Source organism: Cryptomeria japonica, chromosome 1, assembly GCF_030272615.1.
Source record: "Cryptomeria japonica chromosome 1, Sugi_1.0, whole genome shotgun sequence".
Classification (NCBI taxonomy): Eukaryota; Viridiplantae; Streptophyta; class Pinopsida; order Cupressales; family Cupressaceae; genus Cryptomeria; species Cryptomeria japonica.
This window is the reverse complement of record NC_081405.1, coordinates 401,483,508-401,509,965: the sequence shown is the minus strand read 5'-3', so window position 1 is coordinate 401,509,965 and position 26,458 is coordinate 401,483,508. Positions and strand designations below refer to the sequence as shown.

The 26,458-nt window shown below is 36.3% G+C and overlaps 1 protein-coding gene across 1 annotated transcript in view; it reads left to right on the top strand.

Moving 5' to 3' along the window:
- Positions 1 to 11,404, top strand: part of LOC131065698 (uncharacterized) — a 46,379-nt gene extending 34,975 nt beyond the window's left edge. The window contains exons 2-4 of the mRNA XM_058000286.2: positions 8,930 to 9,279; positions 9,568 to 9,654; positions 10,850 to 11,404. Coding sequence (XP_057856269.1) covers positions 8,930 to 9,279; positions 9,568 to 9,654; positions 10,850 to 11,059 — 647 coding nt within the window. The 3' untranslated portion in view covers positions 11,060 to 11,404. The remainder of the gene's footprint in view (positions 1 to 8,929; positions 9,280 to 9,567; positions 9,655 to 10,849) is intronic.
- Positions 11,405 to 26,458: the final 15,054 nt, after the last annotated feature.

The following is a 26,458-nucleotide window of genomic DNA, read 5'->3' as shown; positions in this document are numbered from 1 at the left end:
GAAGATTTTATTGGTCTGGTGGTATTCTTAGTGTTATACGATTTTCTGGCCAACTTGATGGTTGTTGCGTGTTGCGGACGATCTTGGCAAAATTTTGGTGGTGTTGCGTGTTCGAGGATTTGATTTGGGTCCATGTTATGTCCTTGTCGACATTGTATTGGTCCACATATGGATTTATGTATCGTGTGATGCAATTTTGTAATTAGGTCTTATGAGTTGAGCCGACCTTGAAATATAGGTTGATGAATTGTATAAATGCATGTAATATTCATTTGAGAGAGGCATTTGCATGTGCGAATATTGTTTTGATCTTGCAGTAGCAGAAGAGAAAAGCGAAGAAGTGTGAAAGAGTGTGCATAAGTGCGAAGAGCAGAGTTTGAGTATATGTGCTTAACCGGAACTGTGATCAGGCATTTGGTGATGCTATTCTTTCAGTTCATGTAATCCGGCATTTGGAGATCAACGGTCACCTTTTGAAATTCTTTTGGAGACCGTTGGGATTTGGTGGAAATATGTTTAAATAGCCTCACACACATCGAGGCAAGGTTGTTTAAACTTTGTATGCACAAAGAAGCAATAAGAACTTCAGATTTATGAGATTTCTGCGTGTTTTCTCATAAAATTTTCTTCTATAGGTCGTGGTACTGTTCCGTATAGATTGCCATTGTCATGACATGAATTGGATGTGGTAGTCTAATGAGTTAAGAGCATTTTGGCATTGGTTTGGTAGATTTTTATTCAATTTGCAGCATTTGGGAGCCATTTTGGTGTAACCGGGTTGAGAAACCCGAGTGGTGAGGGTTTTGTTGTGAAATATGCCAAAATTAACCAATCTAGTGGTCTAACCTGTAATGTCCCCATTTTAGCAGACATGGATTTTGTGAGATTAGCCTATCATCCCGACCCTCGTAGGCTAATGTGTTGGATAGAGGGTCTTTTGAGGATTGGTATCATCTCCAGTGTTCAGAGTGCTTCTGTTTGGTCTTCGTTTGGCATCATTCGGACATCATTTGCTCTACTTCCTATTTTTAGTAAGTCTTGGGATGTTAGAGATGGACCCCTGCTATTTTTAGTAAAGGGGGTATGGTCATATGCAGCTTCATCATGTCAGCTCCCAGTTCAGACAACATTCAAAAATGTTGAATATTAATGGAGATATTAATGTTTATTTAGTTTAAATAAACATTAATGTTTTGAGCTTATATTATTGAGTTATAATATAATTTTATATTATAACTTAAGTAAGGGTCCAAGTATCATTAAAGGGGACCATTTAATTAATTAATTGTGGCTTTTTTACCAAGGTGAAATATTAAATGATAGTGTGAAAATATTATATCATTAAATGTCATTTAATATCATTAATTGATTTAATGCCTTATTGGAGAAAATCAAACCTTCATGGGAAATATATATAAGGCTTTTGAAAAGAAGAGAAGGGGGATTGATTATGTGATTGGAGTTTTTGATTGAAGTTTCTCTGGAGCATTGAAGTGTAGAATACCAAGGGTTTCTGCAGGATTCAAGGCTTGTCGGCATTGGAGAGCGTGGCTTCTTCATTGTAACAACATATAGAGGGTGTGCAATATCATCTGATTATGCTTGTGAGAGTTGGCTTCATTCAGAAGTCAATATTGAGCTGATTGGAGGGTTTATTTCAGAGTTTGTTTGCAAATTGAAAGAGACTACAGTGCGCTACAGTGCCGTGAACAGTGCGCATGAACAGTATGCTACAGTAGTTTGAATTCTATAGAAGGGGATTTAGAAAGGTGAACAGCTATATATATTTGACAAGGGCTTTGCGTATGAGGAGAATCAAACCAATATATCAAGGCAGCCATTGAAATTCCAGGTTTTCTATCTATGGTCATTGTATTAGAAAATCATTACTTCATTGCATCATTTTCTATTATGATTATATCATGAAATACTTGGAGGTTGCATATGTTTAATGGAGATATAAGTTGCATATTCCACATTCATGGTAACATTCAACATTGATCAGCCACTTAGCTTTCATGCCAATTGTTTGCTTAAATGCCTAATGGCTGTAGGTATACATTGGGATGCATGACAAGTGTTTGTCTTAATGTCAACTAGCTGTACTAGTTAATTTCAGTCATTACATGTGTGTGTAAAGGTCTAAAACAGCTAGTATATCATTTCTATAACAACTTTGCATTGTTAGAAGCTTTCCATAACTTCATTTGCAGCCTACAAACCCAAAGAAGACAAATAAAGAATTCACTACAGCGGCTTCAAACATTGTATGCCAAGTGTTTGACAATATTCCTTGGGGTTCAAATAAGCGAAACAGGGTCAGATTAGCCAAGGGATATTAAATAACCTCTGCAAGTTAGTGGACTGGGTGTAAATGGGGTGTTAGACATGTTAATAGGGTTAGAAGTGTAGGGTTTGGAGTTTGGGGCAAGTTGGTGCATGTAGAGGCCTAATGTCCTCATGTATTAGGCTAGTGAAGGTAGGTAAGAAGAGGGTTTTGTGATTGACTGGATTAATGATGCGAACCAGTGTGGTAGGTTGCATATTAGGACCCCATATGACATGCTTGTAGGCCTGAACGGAAGGTTTGGTGGTTGGGAAAACAATAGCACACACTTTCTTTGGAAAATAGGCCTAATTAGGCATTGTTGCAGCATACCAGTCAATTTTAGGTGATACTGTTCCAAAGTAACCCCTAGCCAATTTGAGATATGTGGTAATATGTCCAAATGGGTATCTGAAAAGGTAAACCTTTTTGGTGGATTCTGTCCGTACTGTTGGTTATGCTCAAAAAGCCGCTTTGGTAGGGCTACAAGGGAATAGGTCTAAATATAGGCAAGGAGACCTAAAACTGAGTTAGGGGTTGAACCTATGGCCAAAGGAAGCCCAATGATGTGAATGGTAAGAGGAGATAGGTCTTTTCTAAAAGATATTGAATGTTAGTGGGAGAAAGCTCATGATATGGGAGCAAGACCTTAGGAAGGAATGAAGGCACCAAATCCAATATTGAAGACTCATTCAAACAAGATTGTTGAGCACACTCTCCATCCCTGTACTGCCTCATTCAATCTTAGCTCATGATATCTTGACCACAAATCAATTTTGAAAACATTTGCAGCCCCTCTCATCTAGTCAAATAAGTCATCAATTCTTGGTAAGGGCTACTTGTTTCTAATGGTGACCTTATTCAACATACGGTAATCAATGCATAGACGTAAAGTCCCATCTTCTTCTTAACAAATATCACTAGGGCTCCCCAAGGTGATACACTTGGTCGGATTAATCTCTTGCTAATAAGTTCTTGCAATTGAGCCTTTAACTCCATCAACTCTACGGTTGTTATGCGATACGGGACCTTGGACATAGGCTCAAGTCTTGGTACCAAGTCTATGGAAAGTCAAACACTCTTAGGTAGTAATCCTGACAACTCTTTTGGAAAAACATCTTGATAGTCTTGGAGGTGAGTATTTTTCACCAAAAGTCTCCTCCTTCCTTTCCATTTTCACACCCTGTTCTTCATTATGCATGTCCATTTCATACATCATCAATCTCTTCCATTTTGAGCGCAAACATCAGACGCCCTTTCTTTTTGCTTTGTTTCAACTGCATGACAGAGATTTGCCGCACCTTAATTTTGATGTCCTCATCAAATCCCAATCCACAAACATTCTAAGATTAGTTACCATAAGCATTACATGCTGAGATCATTCAAATTCAGGAAATGTGTAAGATTCTAATGATAGAAGGGAGATAAAGCAATCTTTTAGCAAGGATTCAGAACGATCATTACATCAACCATATAGTCTCCCACGAGTAGCGAAGACAATCAGCAATGTCCTCACCATGTAAAGGTAGCTAACTATTGAATGGAGCAATCCTTAAAATCATGTAACCCACCTATGTAGAAGAACATCTGAAACTATTGCGTGGTATTACGGAAGTCAGCAAGAGTAATATTATAAGGCAGCGATATTAATACGAACATTAGAGAAGGAGTGAAGTATATAACACCGCTTTGGAAATATAGTTATTGGGCCATATGTCCGTAATCATCATGCGAAAGAGGAAAGGTAGATATGGTTAACAGATATGATTAATGGAGGTGTTTGGCTGAGGAGCTTATCATAAGATATCAAGAATATCTATTAAGATTAAGAGCAGGACACATGATCGTGGCATAAGGGGAATCAAAGCAAAGAGATTACTTAATGACGATTAAGTCTATGTGCATTACAAACTGTAACTAATCACAGATTAGTTAATTGATAAGGTGCGATTGAAATAAATATCCTAGGTGGATAACCACGTTGGCGACTAGCTGTTCTCCTCTACACATAAGTCTTCAATGGGAAAGCCATGCAATATCGAAACTCATAAGATCCAAACTTCATCTTATTCGCAAGTATCATTCAATAAAGCTGCTAATGAAATAATTAGAGTTATTGGTGCTGAAGAAAATAAAGATCAACACCAATAGATAACAGCAACCAGGATAATGGCAAGCGATTAAGATAAGGACAACTATTATTATGATAATGTAAATCAATTGTCAAGGAGAGGTGCGATTTGCTTTAGGGGAGGTATAAGTATATAAAGATGTATCTCTTAGAAGGAAACCCTTTCATTGTGTGTGTGTGTGCGTGTATATATATGTATATACATACATACATACATACATACATACATATATATATATTCAAGGAGACATCGATTTTGGAACTTATTTCTTCTTTATCCAGTTTTGGATCGCTCCTTGAGAGCAATTGCCGTAGGCACATAATTGGTTGCATAAGGAACCATCTATACCAGAGATGACACCTTGTTGCAAGCATCAAATGACTTCATCAGACACAGCAGCATCTTCAGATTTGCATGAAACATACAACACATCAGACATAGCAGAAGACAACAAGTATTCATTGCATATTTTATCACCATACCGGGAAAAGCAATTGAATCAAGTTGTAGATTATCACCAGACTATTACAGTTGATCATCAATAGCATATACTTCAAAAGATCAGATGAGAAACAGCTTCTATCCAATCAGTAACCCTCATCACCCTTGGTGAATGGGAGAGTTTATTAATGTACCATTCACTTTGCATTCATTTACTACATCAATTAGGGAGAGCGAGTGATATTGGAAATATCAATATTTGTGTATATTTGTATTCAAATTACTGATTATATAATTCATAATTTTAATCTAAAATTATAATCAATGGTAAGATTAAGATTTGAAGTAACTGTCTCTTACTAGCCTATGAACCTAGAAGGGACATTACAAGTGGGATCAGAGCTAATGAACTTGCCAGCCTGTGGAGGTTAGGAGTAAATAAATGTTGTTATTAAGCAAAAGATACAAAAAGATCCTTATAAAGATGGTATTAATTGTAGTTCTTCCAAATTCAACTTTGGTAAAAGAGTAGAGATAAGGTGACAGCAGAAGCTTCATCAAAGAATGGTGGAACAAAAGAACACCCAATAGAAACTCTCTCAATTATTGGGCATGTTTACTATGAAAAACAATGGAGGCAATGACCATCAAACTCCAAATGGGCATATACCTACAATAAGTTCGAAATCACTTACACCGACATTCCCATCTAGAGTTGAATGTCAAAGCTATGAAACAACGTGGGTGGATCTACATGAGTAATTTCGACAAGATTGGATAAAAGGAGGATTGCATCATGATGTCTCTAGAAGACCATATGGAGCTAAGAATAAGTATTTACCTAGAGAAAACAAAGGTCATCACCTTGACCTAAGGAGAAGGATTGAAAAGCATGAACACTTGGATGAACAAGGGAAGAATAATTGCAATATTACATCAATAGTTTCACACATAATCATCTAATCAGAAATTACAGCAAATGACATTGAAGTCCTTAAAGGTTATTTCATTTAAGAGAGATGAAGATATTGATATCTGCAAATCATGAAACCTTGGAAAAAGCTAAACCTCTAAATAATCAAACCTTACAAGAAGCAAAAGTTTAGGAGCTAGTAATTCTTATACTGTTATACTTATTTTCACAACTAGTTATTCAAGTACTATAAGTATATGTATAATTATATCAGCACCACCACCCTGCCACCCCCCCGCCGCAGTCCCCCCGTCGTCCCCAAAGTTAGGCCCTTTGTCCCCCCATCCCCGAAACCTGTCCCCGCGTCCCCCAGTCCCCAACGGCCGTGGAACACTGGGATTTTCTAACATTGTACAGGTTTATTTTATTTTCTACTAGGCTCAGACAATAACACACGTGGGGTTTCCTCTAGATCACCCTATTATTTTTGTTTCTGTAGTTCTTTTTTATATCATTGCAGACTCCTCACAAATTCAGCATTGTAAAACCTATTGTTTATAATGTAACCAAAATTTGTAATATCTTGATACATTTGCATAAAGCCCAACTCATCCTCAACTTTCTATTGTGTGTTTAATTAAATTAATTTAACATAACATGTTTCATTAGTTTAATTGATACACTAGACTATTATTAAAATTTAATATACCTTTAGGATTGCTGAAGATATAAATTTTATATTACAGATGACTTCCTTCACTCTCTACTAAGTCCAAGATGTAGGTGACATATGAATTAGGAAATATTTGATCACCAACTTTCTAAAGCTAAGACAGGAGAGTGTGCATTCAAGTAAACAAAAAGAGAAACAATCGTTTTACTAGTCTATTACCTCCAATGCCATTTAAATATAATTCTTTCTTCCAAGGTCAACCTTTGACACAAATTAAGATTGTTATCGTACATAACATAGGGAAACTTTGTTCAATGTGGGGACTTTTTGGCATCCCTAAGATGGTTAAGGGATGCCCCTTGGCTGCCATACACACCCAGAATCTCCATTGCATTGGAGAGAATATCTCAGGGATGTTCCCCATATTAGCAAGGGGGAGTAGGGTGGGGGTGATATGGTGTCATTGTGTCTCCTTTCTTGAAATGACGCATTTTTTTGGTTGGGGGTATGTTTTCTTGTGGAGCATTGTACAAATTGTTTCAATGAAATATGCCAAGAGATGTAAGGTAGGAAAATGAGAGTTTACAATATTGACAATATTGTGGAGGATGCATGCCCTATCAAAGCTGATAATTTCTGTTGCTAAGGGAAGTTTCTCTCGACCTTTTTTAAAATTCAAGGAATGGGTGGGCCATTTAGGTGTTGGTGAAAGATTGTATGCACGACTTAATATATCTGAAATAAATATTTTATGAGACCTATACATGGCGACCAGCATGAGTAATGTTACCATTTGCTACAATATAATACAAGTTTTGGAGGCATATACCTAGCTGTACCATAAAACAGGGGCAGCAACTGAGTTATTATTCTTTTGGGCCTGCTGAAGAACGACATGGTGGTTTTGCTGTTGCTGAGGTGTTGAGAGGAAGTCATGGGACCTATTTTTACCAACCACGCATTTGGGTGAAAGTATTTCAGAAGACACCAGGCCATAAGGTTTAATAGGGTCTTGGAACCCCTTAACACCGTGCCTTCCCTCATAAAAAGGGAGAACTTATAAAAAAGGGAGTCACAACTGTTCAACATTGAGTGCAAGAAGAAATGGATTGACTTACATCTTGGAGTGGGACATATGAAGAAAGAGGGCAGTGACTCATGTTTGAGAAGATTTAGGAGTCCAAAACACCTAGCCAGAGCCTATTGCACCTCCTTCTATGAGCTGTTCAATGCTGGTTGCAGCAGTTGCTAAGGCCAAATCAGAGGTTGACCATCTTCATTTTCAGGAGCATTGTGGTATATCAGAAGCTATTTAAAATACTACCATTTCCAGCCAATATTTGTGTATGAATTGCAATTTATTTCAGATTGCAATATTTGTATTAGAATTCATTCCAACACTACAATTTAAAATACTACTGTATTTGTGTTAGAATTCATTCCAGATTGCAATGTTTGTGTATGAATTGTTTTGCTGATGTAATTCAAAGACTTGTTCAATGTTATGTAGTGCCTTTTATTATCCAAACCTTGAATTTTTATTAGAAGAGTGCTGTTTATGTGCATTGTTATATTGTCAAACATTTGTAAGAAATGTATATATACATACAGCGTAAAAAATGAGTACTGGTATTTTGTCAAAAATAAAAAAATTAGTCATGCACTTTACGAATGCTGTTCAGTATGGATTGCCAATTTCGGTGTTTGCATTCTTGGCTTGTTAGATTTTCATTCATTTTATTTCCTTGATTTAGAAGGCCTAGGGTTCCATGGGCAACTTCCATTTTCCTATTTAAAAGAAGAAAAATAAGAGCTTGCAAGATACCTAATAACAAATTGAATTCTCCCAGGTTTATAGAAAATATAGAGTCCAATTATCTTCTTTCTCAGGTTTTCCAAAATATAATGTCTTGGAGAGCATTGGAAATGATTCCTTTTATAGTCCACAATACTGGGCGATCTGTTTTTGGGTCTATAGATGTCTTATAGTAATATGGGACTACCCCATTGTCCATGCAGGAGGCACCTAACAGTGCCACAAATGAGGCGTACATACTCTTACCACTTGCAGGATTGAATTTGTCAGAAAAAGCAACTAAGACTATACTGCAATTTATGGCTACTTTTTATGATAAAGCCAAAACTGTTATTACAATCTTTAATCTAATTGTCAATTTTGACAGTCCAAGGTTTGTTTGATGTTCTCTCTTGGTATAGAGCTTTGTTATATATTTTGTTGTCGTTCCCTTAGTTAAACTGTTGCTGAATAACAGATTGTTGGATTTGCTTCATTGCAGAAGCAATGTTATTTTGGTGCTTTCATTTCATGTGAAGTACTAATTTTTGTTGAAAAGCATAAACATGTTTTGAGGACATGTTCATTATCTTATGCTTACACATCTAAGATTTCTAGTGTCATTTACATTGGATGATCTGATTTACAGGGATGAACATGGTGGGTTGTATATGTGATTTTTGTGAAGCATTCTTGTGCCATTCAAAACGTTGCCTCACAACTCATTGCTGTACATGTCCACTAACTGATGCAACATGCATTGAATGTGAGAGGACTGTTTGGGAGCACGGTGGAAGAATGTTCCGATGTTTTTCATGTGATCAGTGGTTATGTGAGGATGATCAGTTTGAGCATCAAGCTTCCTGCCAACAGCTTGAGAGTGAGACTTTCCATTGTCTGTCTTGCAACCGACTTGGGATATATACATGTTTACGTTGCAAGATTTGCTTCTGTGATGACCATGTAAAAAGTGTGAATAATGTGGTCAAGAAAGGGGAGGTATGGTTGCCAATTTTTATTTTCCATACAACCCTCTAGCTAGCCCATTTTGTTTATAGATTGGTAGTTATGTACTGAAAATGGACAGTATTGGACTATATGCTAGCTACTTGTGGTATTTCTTTTATTTTACTTATCAGGTCCTTTCCATATAAATTTAACTGAATTTATTAATATTTATGGGTAATGGTAAAAGAGTAAAATGGATAACTAAATTGTTCTTATTTTGAAAGTTAGTGAATGTCAAAGATCTTAATCAAATTTTTTCCTTTTCCTGTCTTTTGTTAGGGACTCTCATGTAAAAAGTGTGGTTATGCTTTGAGAGAAACAAAAGATCTGAGTGTCTCTGTTCGGCAACATAAGTTTGGACGCCAGGTAACCTTGCTTATCTTGAATGTAATACTTTAGTGTAAATACTGTGTCACTTCTGGCTCTCTTCAATCTTTTGTGAACTCCATGTGTGAACTATCGTTTCTCTTCATTCTTGGAATGCTGTTCTTTAGAGCTTGTGAGATGCAGTGAAATTGTTTTTATGCTTTCAGTTTCATGCAATCTATACTAAATTACATTTCTAAGATGCTGTCTTTACAAACATCCTTAGACATGGATTTGAAAAGCTAAAATTTGAATTGAATTTAGTGAAAAAAATGAGTACTCTTGTAAAAACAGTATAGAAGAGAATTATATGGATTTTTTTTTTGCATCTCATATCAAATCAACTGAAAATACACAAAGTAGTCATATACATTTTAAAGACATAAGTACACACCAAGAAGTGCCAATCTTTTACTGTGGTCTTTTTATGTCTAATTTCCTACCAGTGTGATTTTTTTTCATGTAGGAACAATAACACTCTAGTCTTTTTTTTCCTATTAGTGTGGCAAATGAATTATAATATAAATTAGCTTGTACTCCTTCATAGCATTTAGCACTTCTCTTCCTGTCTGTGATTTGTTACAAAACAGTCCATTTTTTCTTCTATATATTTGCAGGACAATTGTATACAAACGAAAAAATGTTATTAAAATTTTTTTATTTTGTTATCTACATACATATTCTAGAGAAATAGAAATTCATATAAAGCAGGGGGGCAGATTGGTTCGCAAAATAATATTGTAGCTATAGAAAAAGATGGTAACAAAAGCTGAAAACTGGAGAGGCTGTCTTAAGTTTGTATAAGATATACTGTATAGTAATTCTATAACATGACTCCCAATCCGGGGAACTTCAGTTACCTCTTTCTCGTTTACCTCTTTTCTTGCTTTAGCATATTTGCCCTCGTCTTTCTTAAGGTAGGGATGGGATTCTTTGTCGAAATAATCTTTTACTTAATTGCAAAGTGAAAAATGGTTTACTTATTTCTTTTGTAAATTCTGAAAGATGTTATAACCTGAGCTCATCGTTACCAATGTTGAAATATAAAGTAATCTCAACTTTGTTCTTTTAGAATGCCATATATTTGGTTTTTTTTCATGTGGTCAATTTACTTATTCCAATAAGCCTGCAACTAGCTGCAGGCTATGCCTTCTAAAATAGTATTGACTCTGTTGACTGTTTTATCTTGGAACAGACTACGAATGAAATGGATTATTATGGAGAGTCATCTTTTGGTAGTGGATATCATAATGATAATGATTACCTTCAAAATGTTTCTGAAGAAGATGGAACTGATGAAGACGAGGATGAAAATGAAGTTTCAGAAGAGGAAGATCCTGACAATTATGATGAATATGAAGAGAAAAATGCACTTGTTGGAATGGCTAGTTTAAAGTTGAAATAGTAATCATCATTCATTAATCATGGTTCTGGTGGATTCTGTATTTCACGAGTTGAAGGAGATCCCATGATGTCTACATTTTATTTTTGTGGCTCCAAAATACAAGTTTTGTTTTTACTGTGTTGAGCCCTTTCAATGTATTTTGATTGATATTTCTGGCTATTGTAATGGCATGTCTTTGTTATGCAAGGTGTCCTTGTTTCCGAGATTTTTCTTTTCTCCAAGTTACGGGCCCAGAGGGCATGTGCCTATTCTTTATGAATGTTCTCTTTTAGAAATGAGTTTCTCCCAGCCAACTCTTCCTTTGTGTTAATCTTTGAAGGGAAATAGAAGAGTCTGGTTCTTCCATAGTGATTGTTATCTTGAATTGCTGCAGCACCATCAACGTCCTGCTAAGTTGTATTGTAGACATAATATTCAGGTGAAATATCCCTTAGATTCTACTCATGTTTTGATGAAATAATTGTGCCTATAGAATCAATTCTCAAACCTGCATTTGATATCTGGTTCATAGCACTCGTAATTAATTATAATTATTTTATATATTTTCTTTTATGCAGTTGTTCTGCCACCATCGAGACCCTGCCTAAATTATTATTATTTTTTCTTTTATGCAGTTCTGATACTATCGAGACCCTGCCTAAAGATGCATCAAATTTTTGGTTCAAATTTGTTTTATGTTATGTAAATCTGGATAAAGGCCAACAAAATAAAATCAGATAGAAACTTCTTACCTTAACCTGCCTTTTTAATATTTGATATCAAGTTCCAAAAGTAAGTGAATCGCAGTTTGTCAATCAGTATTAATTTCTAAAGCATTTATGAACACTAGTTGCACCTATGTTGGACCACCACTTGTTTTTTCCCAAATTGGGCTGAATGGTCTTCTCCTATATGAATGTTCAATTGATGGAATTTTCAGTAATGGATTATTGTTTGCAGAAGATTTTTGGCCTATGTAAAATAAATTTGATGACTAAACTGATATTGTGCGGACAAGATTTTTCCAATTATTTATTTTCTAAGAAAAACTCAAGATTATAGGGTTTATATTAATCTAGAGTAGCATCTATATTCTTCTGAGGTCAATGAAAATTCGAAAATAAAAGTCACAAGGTTTATATCAAATCTAGATTTTCATAATTAACAAGGGATGTTTGTCGTCAAGTTCCTCCCATCAGATTAGATAAAAGTAGAGATGAAGATAGAGGGGGAGAGGAAGAGAGATAAATAGATAGAGATATAGAGAGAGGTAGAGAGAGATGTTTAAGTAAAAAGGAAGAGGTAGGGGGAGAGATAAAGGTAGAGAGAGATAGAAAAAGAGATAGAGATAGATCAATATAGAGGGAGAAGGGGAAGGATTAATAGAGATACATGTGACACTATCATAGAGTGATATAAAGAGATAAGTATATATATTGTTTGTTTTTATTTTAACAATAGCGTGTGAAGAAGGCCATTTGGTAAGCACATTTTTATACGAACTACACTTTTTTAATAAGTAGAATTTATATATTATTTTAAGTATGTGAAAGGTGGTTAGATATGATGAGATGTATAATATGTGTGAGGAGTTATATTTATGTTGAACTATTTTAAGGAAAATTCAATTGTATATTTTAAAAAATATTTTATGGATATGAATAGGTTTACATGGTAATAGAATCAATGATGGATAGATGATGTAGTTGCTGATTGAAATAGAGAAAAACATGACTTTCAACAATTAAATAAGTAAGCCTAAGGGTATATGTTAATTGATAAGGCTTGGAGGAACATAATTATAATATACATATTCAATGACATGTCTTTTGCAATTTAAAAAAAAAAAAATGAAGATAAAAAACCATATGGATAGAATCAAGTTTTAGTTGTTATAGCTCCATAGAAGTGATATTGTATGTTCCAAAAAGCTGCAATAAATGTTGAAGTTTAGAATTTGATGGTTTTGTTTTGTGATGGTTTTATGCGATAGCTCCATAGAAGTGATACTTTATGTTGCAAAAAGCTACAATGAATGCTGAAATTTAGAATTTGATGGTTTTGTTTTGTAATGGTTTTATACTCCCTTACAGTTGCTCTTGTTTTAGTCCTTTTCTTAGTTGTTATGGATAATTGTATTTTAATGGTCTTATGATCCTCTGGAGTTGTTCTTGTTTCCATCATCTTCTGGGATGTTATACACTATTGTATTATTGATGCACGTTGGTAGTTGTTTGGTTGCCTCTTATATGGTATTTTTTTCCTTTGCTCGATTCAATATAAAAAGGCACGACATTAGAGCATGATTATAGTAGATATATTCTAAAATCTAAATATTTTATTGATTTATAAATCTAAAATATTTATTGTTTCAAAGTGAAAATGGAGGAATAGCTAATATTAGATGAGGACATTATTGCATACATTTTAAATTGTAATCCCCATAAAAACAATTTGATATTAGTAATGCAAAGTTTGAAATTTTAAAATCCACAAATATGTCTTATATTTTTATTTTAGCAATGAAAATGATGAAAGAAAAACATGTATGCAATCTTAGATTAGATAAGTTAGAGGAGGATTTTCTAAAAAAAACTAGCTACAATAAATTTTGAAAAATATAAGCGTTTAAGTTTCACTTTAAAATGATTTTAAATTTTATAATCCAACTTTAGCTATGAATTTAGAAATAATTTTTCTTGAATTTTGCAATTTATAGATGATTTGGTAATTTAATATCTAGATAAGCAAAAATAATTATTTTTTCAAAAGGTCTTTAGGTTTCTAATAAAATTGAATGGTTCTAAATGAGTTTACTAAGAATTAAATTTTAAGGCTAGAATCACAGCTCAAATGACTTTGATTGAATAAATATTTTTTAATTTCAAACTCTTAAAACAAAAGTATTAGCTTAAACTTATCTTCTTAAATTAAATGTAAAAATAATTTAAATTAATAGGTCGTAGCCGAATAATTTTATTAATTTAAAAAATGTTTTTTACATCCCAGTTCAATGTGGGCATCGATAGGAAAAAACCGGGTAAAGAAAACCTTCGATCTTGCCCAAGGAAATTTTTCCTAGTAAGACTATTTACAGATGATACATGAGCTGCTCTAGGCTTTATTCCCTAACACTAGCACAGATAATACATGGTTTTACTGAGGAGTTTTCTCCCCTAGTACAACATTAGAAATACATATATTACATTGCATTTTTCCATAAATACTTCTCTTATTACATAAGTAGATGCTTCTCTGCCAGCCTTTAATTTCCATTCCTCCGACTTCACCTATCATATTCCCTCGACCATCCCCAAGTAAACACCCAGACGACTTATACTTGTTAGATCTTGTTAAACCACTACATTGCTCTAGATCTTGTTAGATAAGAATGAAATAAATAGTAAATAGTGCCCTCTTTTCTATTACATAACTTAAGGACTATCTACAAATAAACTCATAATTCAAAAGAATGCTACTTACAAGAATTTAACTTAAGAAAGAGCTGATCATCTGCCCTTTACTGGTGCATTAGAAAAGTAGAAGGAAGATAGATCCAATTATGGAGATAGTGAGAGACTATGTTTCAACCCAAGATTGAAATCTGCAGTCTTAAAATACTCAAAAGAAAGAGAAGCTCAATAAAAAGAGCTACTTATCCTCATCCTAAGGCCGAATTACATGAGGGCACTAAATACTCATTTAAGCAGAACTTAAATTTCCCAACATTATCAAACAAGAGCAAGAATAATTGTCACATCAACATTTCATAAACCATGCATCAAAATATTAATGAATAAAAGTAATAGAACTTTCTGAAAAGGAACCCTTCTCTGTCCCTGTGATAAAATAACCAGAGCAGAAGGAAATCTACCAAACTATCCATGCCTAACAACCATTGCATGTAATCAGACCATATGCAGTGTTTCTGTGACCATATATATTCGAAAAAGAGAATACATTCTAAATAAATAAATATAATTGAGAATATATATATATATATATATATATATATAATATAGCATAATATATACCAGATTGATAGATTAACATATCTGCAGGATTATAATTCCAAAAATGCTCATTAACTTTCTTAGAGCTTTGTTTGAAGTCCTATTTTGCAGAAAGACTGATAGACTAGAAGTCTTTAAACAACACATAGGTCCAAAATAAACTAGGAGTTCATACCCTAATCACCATCATTGTAAGATACTAGGAGTATCACCAGACTTAACAAAATGTATACTACTACAGAAGCAAAGGATTACTATATTCTAAAGAGGAGACCTCAATTAGGTTCTAAACCATGGAACTGGGGAGTCATCATGCTTCCACTTTCGTCTTCACTCGCCTTCCTTTTCTGCTCTGCCCTTGCATTCCTCCTAGCAATCTGAAGGTGAGAAGCCCTGATAATTACAAGGGCAAAACCTGAAAGTTGCCCAGCTTTGGCTCTGGAAATTCCGGTGGGGGCTCAAATCCTTCAGCTCTTATGTATTCTACCCACCATTGGGTGCCCTCCACTGGCTTCAGATGTAACCACTTATGGAGGAAATCAATATTGCGCTCCATAATTGATTTCCTCTCTATGAATTGTTTCCTATCCTTTATTACCAGAACAGGGCGACAAACAATGTCTTCTTTTCAGAGTTCGACCTTCTTGCCCTTTTCCAACTCGTAGTCTTCCGGAAAGGGGATCCTCAAATGTTCACCCACTGTCGAAATGTGGCGACTGATCAGCAAAGTACTGTACACTCAGCATGTATCCTCGCCGTTTTTCGTTGATGAAAACCGACATTGTAATAAAACCCTAAAAAGGATGACTTTGTTTGTTGCCCTAAAAACACATGTTATAAGCAACTGGGATGCTTAAGGCATTGTAAGGTTGATGTACTGTTTTTGCTGGATAATAAGAAAGATTGAACGGCCGTGTATGGTGGACGTAACCCATTTTGGGTGAACCACGTTAAATCTCTGTGTTATCTGTGTCCTGTTTTATTTCTTTATCTTTTGTATTTAAATTTGCATATAATTGTTAGTTCATATTTGCTTCAGATCTGCTTGAAACCCTAACAATTGGTATCAGAGCAAGGTTTTCTGTAAATTGGCAAGACTTTCAGATTTGAGTGGGAGCAATGGAGGATTCCAAATTCAAGGTCGAAAAGTTTAACAGCCAGAATTATCAGTTATGGAAAATGCAGATGGAGGATTACCTGTATCAAAAGGATTTGTGGCGGCCATTGGAAGGAAAGGCAAAGAAACCGACCACAATGTCAGATGAAGAGTGGGACATTTTAGATAGAAAGGCACTGGGATCCATTCGATTGTGCCTTGCGCTGTCTGTAGCATTCAATATAACAGAAGCAAAAACGGCTGTAGATTTGATGGCAACATTGGCTAAGTTATATGAGAAACCCTTGGCTTCGAATAAGGTATTTCTTATGAAGCGTTTGTTTAATTTGAAAATGAGTGAGGGAGGATCTGTAGCGGAGCACTTAAATGAATTTAATACAATTACCAGTCAATTGTCTTCGGTAAAAAATACCTTTGTAGAAGAGGTTAGGGCTCTCTTGATTTTATGTTCTTTGCCAAAAAGCTGGAATAGCTTGGTTATGGCTGTAAGTAACTCTGTCTCTGGTAAAAATACTTTGGTATTTGATGATATTGTTGGTGTTATCTTAAGTGAGGAAATGCGAAGGAAAAGCACAAGTGAGACTTCAACATCATCGGGTAGTGTTTTGAATGTGGAGAACAGAGGAAGATCAAAGGAAAGAGGAAAAGGCCCTGGGAATGAGAAGTCACGAGGGAAGTCAAAGAAAGGATGCTCTCAATCTAGAGGAAAGAAAGATTGCTGGTATTGCGGAAAGCCTGGTCATCTAAAGAAAGACTGTTGGTCTCGAAAAAACAAAGAAGGAGACAAAAATGAAAATGACAGTAAGGAAGCTAATATTACAAGTAATACTTTACAAGATGCTTTAATCTTATGTTTGAATAATGTTAATGATTCCTGGATAATAGATTCTGGGGCTTCATTTCATGCTACACCCCATAGAAAATATTTTCTAGATTATGTTTAAGGTGATTTTGGACAGGTATATTTGGGTGATGATGAGCCCTGTCAAATTGTTGGAAAAGGAAAGATAAAGATCAAGTTGCAGAATGGTAATGACTGGTTTCTGCAGGAGGTAAGACATGTTCCTAATTTAAGAAGAAATTTAATTTCTGCAGGGCAACTAGGTAGTGAAGGTTGCATAGTTACCTTCTCAGACAATATGTGGAAGGTCATTAAAGGATCATTAGTAGTAGCTAAAGGTGTGAAGGTAGGCACATTATATCTGTATACTGGTAACACTTACTCTACCTTAGCTGCTACAGATAAAGTTACTGCAGGGACAACAACAATAAATGTTGCAAGAACAGATTCGATAATGTGGCACCATAGGCTTGGGCACATGAGTGAGAAAGGGATGAAAATCCTTCACTCCAAAAATCTATTGCCAGGACTAAAGAAGATTGATTTAGAGTTCTGTGAAAACTGTGCTTATGGTAAACAGAAAAGAGTCAGATTTCTCAAGGTTGGGAAAGAGAAGAAGAGTGAGAAGTTAGAGCTTGTACATTCAGATGTATGGGGACCGGCTCAGGTATCATCTCTTGGTGGCTCTTGTTATTATGTTATTTTTATTGATGACTCAACCAGAAAAATATGGGTATATTTCCTAAAACAAAAATCAGATGTTTTTGAAACTTTTAAGAAATGGAAAGCTTTGGTTAAGAATGAGACAGGAAAAAAGTTGAAGTGTCTCAGATCGGATAATGGAGGTGAGTATTGCAACAAAGCATTTGAAGATTATTGTTCCTTAAATGGGATTCGAAAGCAGAAGATAGTTCCAGGAACTCCACAAGAAAATGGTGTGTCAGAGAGAATGAATAGGACTATCATGGAACGCGCGAGGAGCATGAGATTGCATGCTGGATTGCCCTTACATTTTTGGGCAGATGCTATACATACTGCTGTCTATTTGATAAATAGAGGACCTTCAACCCCTTTGGATGGTGGTATTCTAGAGGAGGCATGGACTGGTAAAAAGGTAAATTATTCTTTTCTAAAAACTTTTGGTTGCGAAGCTTTTGTCCATGTTGATAAAGAAAACAGAACCAAGCTTGATGCTAAATCTCATAAATGTACCTTCATTGGATATGGGATAGATGAATATGGCTATCGGTTATGGGATTTTGAAAATAAGAAAATAATTAGAAGTAGAGATGTTATATTCAATGAGAAGGTTATGTATAAAGAACAGATGCAGGAAAAGAAGCATGAACAGGACAAACAAGAATATGTGGTGTTGGATGAGATTCCTGAAAATAAAATGCCACAGGTACCTGATGCTCAGCAACAACAGATTGTCCCACAAACTCCTGCAAGTGTTAGACGTTCTACGAAGAAAAGTAGACCCCCTGAAAGATTTTCTCCTTTTCTGTATTCTATTTTATTAACGGATTCTGGTGAACCAGAAGAATATGAAGAAGCAATGCAGGTAGATGCCAAACAACAGTGGGAGCTAGGCATGAAAGAGGAGATGGACTCCTTGATGAAAAATAAGAATTGGGACTTAGTCCCTTTACTTGCAGGAAAAAGAGCCTTGCCTAACAAATGGGTTTATCGGCTGAAGGAGGAGGAAGGAGGTCAGAAAAGATATAAGGCTAGACTTGTGGTAAAAGGTTTTGCACAGAAAAAGGGTATAGATTATGATGAAATATTTTCTCCAGTTGTAAAAATGACTTCAATTAGAACTGTACTTAGTCTTGTGGCTGCAGCTGATTTACATCTTGAACAATTAGATGTCAAAACAACTTTTCTCCATGGAGATTTGGAGGAGGAAATTTACATGTTGCAACCACAGGGATATGAGGTCAAAGGTAAGGAGAACTTGGTGTGCAGGTTGAAGAAAAGTCTTTATGGCCTAAAGCAAGCACCCCGACAATGGTATTTAAAATTTGATAGTTTCATGGCTGAACACGGTTATCATAGATGTCATTTTAATCATTGTGTATATTTTAAGAGATTTGATAATGGCAGTTATATTATCCTGTTGCTTTATGTTGATGACATGCTTGTTGCTGGGTCCAACATGCAACATATAAATGATCTTAAACAGAAATTAGCTAGGTCATTTGCTATGAAGGATTTGGGTGCAGCTAAGCCAATTCTCGGTATGAGGATTACACGGAACAGGAAAAATAGAACCTTGAATTTGTCTCAAAGTGAGTATATAAAGGTGTTGAAAAGATTTAACATGCAGGATGCAAAAACAGTTAGTACACCTTTGGCTAGTCATTTCAAATTGACTAAGGAGATGTGCCCAAAGGCACAAGAAGAGGTTAATAAAATGTCTAACATCCCGTATTCATCAGCTGTTGGTAGTCTGATGTATGCAATGGTATGCACAAGGCCAAATATTGCACATGCAGTGGGAGTTGTGAGCAGATTTATGAGTAATCCGGGTATGGAACATTGGAATGCTGTGAAATGGATTCTTTGGTATTTGAAAGGAACTAGTACGAAGGCATTATGTTTCAAAGGATCTAATGCTGCTCTAAGTGGATTTGTTGACTCTGATCTGGCGGGTGATATTGATTCACGGAGGAGTACTACAGGGTATGTTTTTACTATAGGGGAAACTGCAATCAGTTGGTTTCTAGGCTGCAAAAGGTTGTTGCACTTTCAACCACTGAAGCTGAGTATGTTGCTGCTACAGAAGCCAGCAAGGAGATGATTTGGTTACAATGTTTTCTGGAGGAATTGGGTCAGACACAGCAAGATCGCCCATTGTATACTGATAGCCAGAGTGCCATTCATCTTGCGAAGAACTTTGCTTTTCATTCAAGGACAAAGCACATTCAACTCAGGTACCACTTCATCCAGACTGTTTTGGAGGAGGGTCAGTTACGGCTTGAGAAGATTCACACAAGTGAGAATCCTGCCGATATGTTCACAAAGGCAGTTCCACAGGAGAAGCTGATTTCTTCATCAGTTTCTATTGGTCTTCTTGATTGATAATTGTGGAATTTATACCAGTCAAGTCCTAGTGTTTTATCCAGTGGATGTTGCATGTACAGTGGTGTTGTGTAGTATCAGTCTCCAAGTGGGGATTGTTCGGTGTGGAGCCTGATCAATCTCCAAGTGGGAGATTGTTGAAATGTGGCGACTGATCAGCAAAGCACTGTACACTTAGCATGTATCCTCGCCGGGGTTTGGGGGCGGTAGCCCCCGAGAATTTTTTTTTTGCCATTTTTCGTTGATGAAAACTGACATTGTAATAAAACCCTAAAAAGGCCGACTTTGTTTGTTGCCCTAAAAACGCATGTTATAAGTAGCTGGGATGCTTAAGGCATTGTAAGGTTGATGTACTGTTTTTGCTAGATAATAAGAAAGATTGGACGACTGTGTATGGTGGACGTAACCCATTCTAGGTGAACCACGTTAAATCTCTGTGTTATCTGTGTCCTGTTTTATTTCTTTATCTTTTGTATTTAAATTTGCATATAATTGTTAGTTCATATTTGCTTCAGATCTGCTTGAAACCCTAACACCCACATTGTCTACCACAATTTCCAAGCCCCTGAGGAGTTCTGTCCTGAAAATTGCTTTGCAGAGGTATATTACATCTACCTTCGACAATTTTAACACCAGATGGATTGTCGCAAATATCGCTGGAATGTCAGGATTTACCCCAAATCTATGGTCATAGTTGATAATATCCTCCCCCATAATTTCATGAATTTCCCTAACTGATAAATCATCTAAGTCATTTAAGACCCTATGCCACCTTTCTGGTTTAACCTTACCCCTAAACACCATCATCCTATGCTCTGCCTTAGGAAAAAGCACAATATGCGACTCCATTGATATCAGACACTACAGTTCAAGGAAATTTTGCAAAAAAAAAAGGCAACCCATCTTGTTTAATAGCCAAAGATGGTGCAAATTATTAATGGCGACAAATTCTTGCATTAAGTGAGTAGTCCCTCAAGAAGTACGGGTGATGATGAAGATCTACTTAATCTAGCCACCTTGCAAAGACATCATAAGTTGCCAGCTACACATGTTAATACTATTATCAAGGGCACTCATTATCAAGACCATTACTTGTAAGGCTGGGTATAATATACAACTTACTTTATTAATTAAAAGGGCCATTGCATATTATAGTTAGATCATCCCTATAGGTGTCTCTTTTCTTCCAATATTTCTACCCAATTCTAACCATCCCCTAGGTTTGCAAGAATATCGACCTTACTGATGCCATCACTTTATATACGATTTAGAGTCTTATCATTTAAAGCCTTTGAGAGGGACAATAGCCCTTCCTATGTGGCCATTTAAATATTTATTAGGTGTAAACTCATTCCATAAAACCATAAATAATGATTGTCTGATCTTCATCCATTTCCCATTCTCTGATTATAAGTTTTTTTTTTCAGAGGAGACCTTCATTGAGTGCTTGAATTTATGCCATATTATTAGTTTCTAATCTAATAGGTTTACTTAAAGATGACAATTATCGATCCATCCTGTCTATATAAATATATATGTATATATATACCCACCATAAGAACAGAGCCATAGATAATAAAATCAACCTATAATCCAATAAGGATTAGCTAAGTTGCTAATAATAGTTAGAATGACTAGTTATATAAGGAGGTTGTGTCATCCCTTGTTAATACGAACGACAATCCTCTATACCCTTGTTTGAATATTTGTCTATATTTCTCTCAGTTTTACTAGTTTTACTAGTTTTTCTATGACTACACTACTATCCCAATTCTTGATCTTGCCAAGGATTTGGGATTCCCACCAGGCTCCCTCATTACATAATGGTGTTCATGTATATGGTTAAAATGGATGATGAAAACAACAATATTGAAAGACTAACAATGATCAACCACAAAACCCTAGCCTAACAATGAAAAACATCCACCATAAACAAATAAAGATACTTAAGACCATGCAAATAAACAATAACAAAACAAGATATACCATTCACATGTCTAGTAGGGTTTCAATCTCCATTTATTCCCATCTCCATTGATCTTGTTTGATATATTTACTCTCAGATTTTATGTGTGCACAAAAGCTCAACAAAGAACGAAAATGTGGTTAATAGCTTGATCACGAGAAGGTTTCATTGCATAATATTGATTAGACGCATTAGGGTTGATAATGAAGGAGAGTATCCTCATATATAGAGAACACTGGAAGAAATGAAGGGATAAGATTAAGAGGTGTAAAGATAAATGGTCGGCTAGGATTAAAGGGTAGGTAGAAGAAATAAATAAATGATAAAGGGGGCAGGTAAGAGAAGAATTAAGAGATGAGTGACATGTGTCATGGGTAGAAAAGGCTAATGAATTAATTAAATAAATAAAGATTTCTTTAATTAATAGAAGAAGTGGGATCAATTAAATAAATAAAATATTTATTTAATTTAGGAAAAAAGACAATTTAAATAAATAAAAGTATTTATTTAAATGAGGAAAGGCTTAGAAGAGGATTAATGAATTAATTAAATAAATAAAAATTTATTTAATTAATAGAAGACTTAAGATAAAATAATTAAATAAATAAAAATATTTATTTAATTAGACAAGACAATTTTAGGTGTCTACATTTTGCCCCTCTTTGAGACAATGCAGCTTGTCGCGTTGGCTCAAAGAAATAAGATAAATTGATACAAAGTTGCCCCATGATGGGAATGATATGCCCCCTCGAGAGATTGGATGAAAATGTTTGAAAAGATCACAGACAATCTCTCAATAATAAAGAAAGACTAGGAAGGACTAACAAGATAGGGTGACAAGGTCCTGCAGGAAAAAGACTGACACGGGAAACTAGGGTTAAGGAGACTATAAGATAGGGCCACAAGGAAAACATCCTCATTTGCATCCACACATCTAAGAGATCTGAGTATAGAGAGAGCTTAGAGAAGTCAGAGCAATGAGCGACGATGGATAGAGTTGACAAGTTCGATCGAGTCTGACGATATCAGAGACCAGATGACATGGGTGAGCCGGTAAGTACCTTGAAGCCTCTTTGTACATTTTTACATTTATTGCTGTCAATAATGCATTTTAGGGTAGATAAGCAAAAACGCGAAAACAATATTTGCACTAGGAACGCTTCTAGGTTTGTGCCAAGCACGTCTAGGTAGGATAGGTGTGTTTAGGTTAGTTTGGTCGTGTCTGTGAATGTAATCGCGTTTGGTAGGGAGGAGTCTATGTGAAAAGGGGCACGTCTGTGTCATAAAGGCGCGTTTGTGAAAGAAAAATGCGTCTATGTAGGACAACAACGCGTCTGAGATGTACAAGTGCGTCTAGGGCAAGCAAATAGGTTTGGGTTGATGAAAATCACGTTTGCATTGTAAAAACGCGTTTGTGTCAAAGTAGGCTCAAATCGACAATTCTGTGATGAACATACGCTGTCGATTAGATAAGTTGTTGAGAGGATACACTCAAGCAGGTGCCCTAGGGAGACAATATGAGAGATAGGCTAGAATTGACAATTCTGTGATAAACATATGTTGCCAATTGGATAAGCTGCCAAGAGAATACACTCAAGCAAGGCCTCTAAATAGGATCAAGTGCAATGTGATGAACATATTCACTAGGATGCAGTGCCATGTGATAGACATAAGCACTGGAATAGAAGAAGCACTATGAGATAGACATGAGTACCACTAGGATTGACATGATTGGTTTGCTTAGATACATGAGTACTTGCCCCATATAGAGTCGCGAGAGAGATTCCCTGTGATACAAAGGTTACGATAAGAGTTGACATTTGAGGAGCGGGCAACTGTCGAGGCTATGGGATTGAGACATATCATGTATCTGCCTAAGATTTAGGCGAAAAGAGGATTACTGACTGCTTTAGCAAAGAGATGGCGCTTTGAGACCTGTTTGTTTCATTTGTCGACTGGTGAGATGTCAGTCATGTTAAGGGATGCATATAGGATCTTAAGGATACTGATCCATGACGAGTTGGTGCCACATGACAGAGAGGATGACATGATGCACTGAGACGAGTCTTTGGTGACTTGGAGATAGAGATGAGATCAAGTCATGTTAGCTGGGATGTTATGCTAGCTACTAGACATAGACTATCGACAGTAGTTGGAGGAGTGATTACGCTTGTCCAGACAGGGCGACACGAGGTATGGCTATTGGTTGGGGTAGGACTCTAGAGACATTAGTGACACAACACACTAGGTATGGATGGGGTCCGTGTGTACTTGCACATTTGTATCATGAGATGCACTAGTTTGTGTATCTCAATGGCTGCGGGTTAGGATGCAGGGTGACTTTATTATAGGTGGGGTCATATGAGCATATTGCAGTGACTAGACTGATTCACTTTATAGGGAGAGGGCATGGACATTTCTACACACACTTGTGTAGTATGATCACTTCCCAGCCATGGATTGGGAAGGTGGACTATTGGCGACGAGTGATTGACAACATAGATAGTGTCATATGGAGACCCTATCTTGATTGTGAGGAGGATGCCACAAAGCTACCATATGTTTTTAGGAGTAGGTATTTGATCAGGTGAACACCCTATATACTAGACATGCATCTCATTGACAAGGTATGCAGGCAGTTTGGGCGGCAACAACAGATGCCCCGGGGATCAGGAGAGTTTGCATGAACAATGCGGGAACAAGCTCATTGGGGGCCAATCTTGTCCTATGATGCTGTAGTGACACAGTTTGAGCAGATGGTTCCGATGCCATGGGATCCATTGAGTGATGTGGTTGGCGCAGGTCCAGATACAAAGTATGATGTCTATTTTGCAACACATCCAGAAACAAGGTTGACAGATCCAGATGAGCCTGTGGTAGCGGAGGATGATGATGAAAGGGATGGAGGGAGACAAAGGAGGCAGAGGAGAGGAGAAACTTGGAGGGTGGTGAGGGGAAGCAATGGATAGAGGGATGCTAGAGAGAGGGCTGAGGAGAGATAAGATCCACAGGTAGGGAGGCCATAGAGACTGCTGAGAGGTAGAGGAGGACAGGTACTATAGGTTGGTGGATAGGTACCAGGGAGAGATGCACATGGATAGCTTAGATAGGAGGAGGGTATTCATGGTGGAGATGAGGAGGAGGATGAGCTACTAGCACTGTGAGAGATTGCAGCAAGACAGGTTGATGAGATCGAGGATCTCAAGAGAGACGTGACTCGATTGAGGTGACAGTAAGAAGAGATGTAGAGAGAGAGATCAGGCCATCCAAAGATATACTAAGGTTGAGGAGGCACTAAGGATAGGCAAGAGAGAAGCTGAGGACATAGGGGCTGGATATGCATGTCCTACGAGCAAAAGAGGAAATAGCCTACTAGAGAGATCTATACTACATAGTTGTTCCTCCAAAGTTGAGGGCTAGGAGCTTCAGGAGAGCTTCCAGGATGACTACGACAGGAGGGAGAGACATACAACATGCATCTAGTGGTGGGCTAATGGTTCCACCTGCACCACCAAGAGTAGGAGATAGGGGTGGTGATCTTAGAGCAGGGACTTCGAGAGCTCAGATTCCTTCAAGGCTAGCTAACTCCGAGGGAGGGAGTTCATCATAGCTCTCTTAGATCCATTTTGTATCAATATTTTGTATGATTATGTAGACACCTTCGAGTGATTTTGTAGCCTTATGAGATATTGAAATCATTGTATCATGACACATATTATTTTTCATATATATATGAGATGATCCATCCTTGCGGCAGCTATATGCATGTGTTCCTATATGATGTTTCTATATGTTTTATGATGATTTTATGATGCTTATGATATAGATGAAAATATGTACCTAATGAAATACAATATATTTTTATTCTTTTTCTGAGTTTATATGCAGTTGAGTATATGGTAATGATATGATATGATTATTTACAGGATAAGATGCATGATGTGTAATTGTTTAGGCATTTTATGTTTTATATGAGAATGTAGATACTAACCAATGATATATGCAAGATGTGATACGATTGTGTTATCTATATGTATGTATATAATGCTAATATGTGGTGATGCAGGTGCAAACCACATGAAATGCCAATATTTTTGGTGTGTCATTATACTCAGTCATGTGATAGCAGGCTACACGAACTCAGGGAAGGATGATGAAGGTCAATCAAGAAAGGGGGATGGAAGGTAGAAGATATGGAAGTGAAAGAGCTTCTTGTGCTTTAACATCATTGAGCTTTATTATGGAAAATAGGTTATGACAATCAAGATATAGGTTTGACCCAGAAAGTCATTATACCTGTTTGCATGGAGATCAGATAGTCGCAAACATGGAATTCCCCAGTTCATACTAGACTCACAATGTCCTCATATCCTTGGACAAGTTATAGCATTACTAAGAG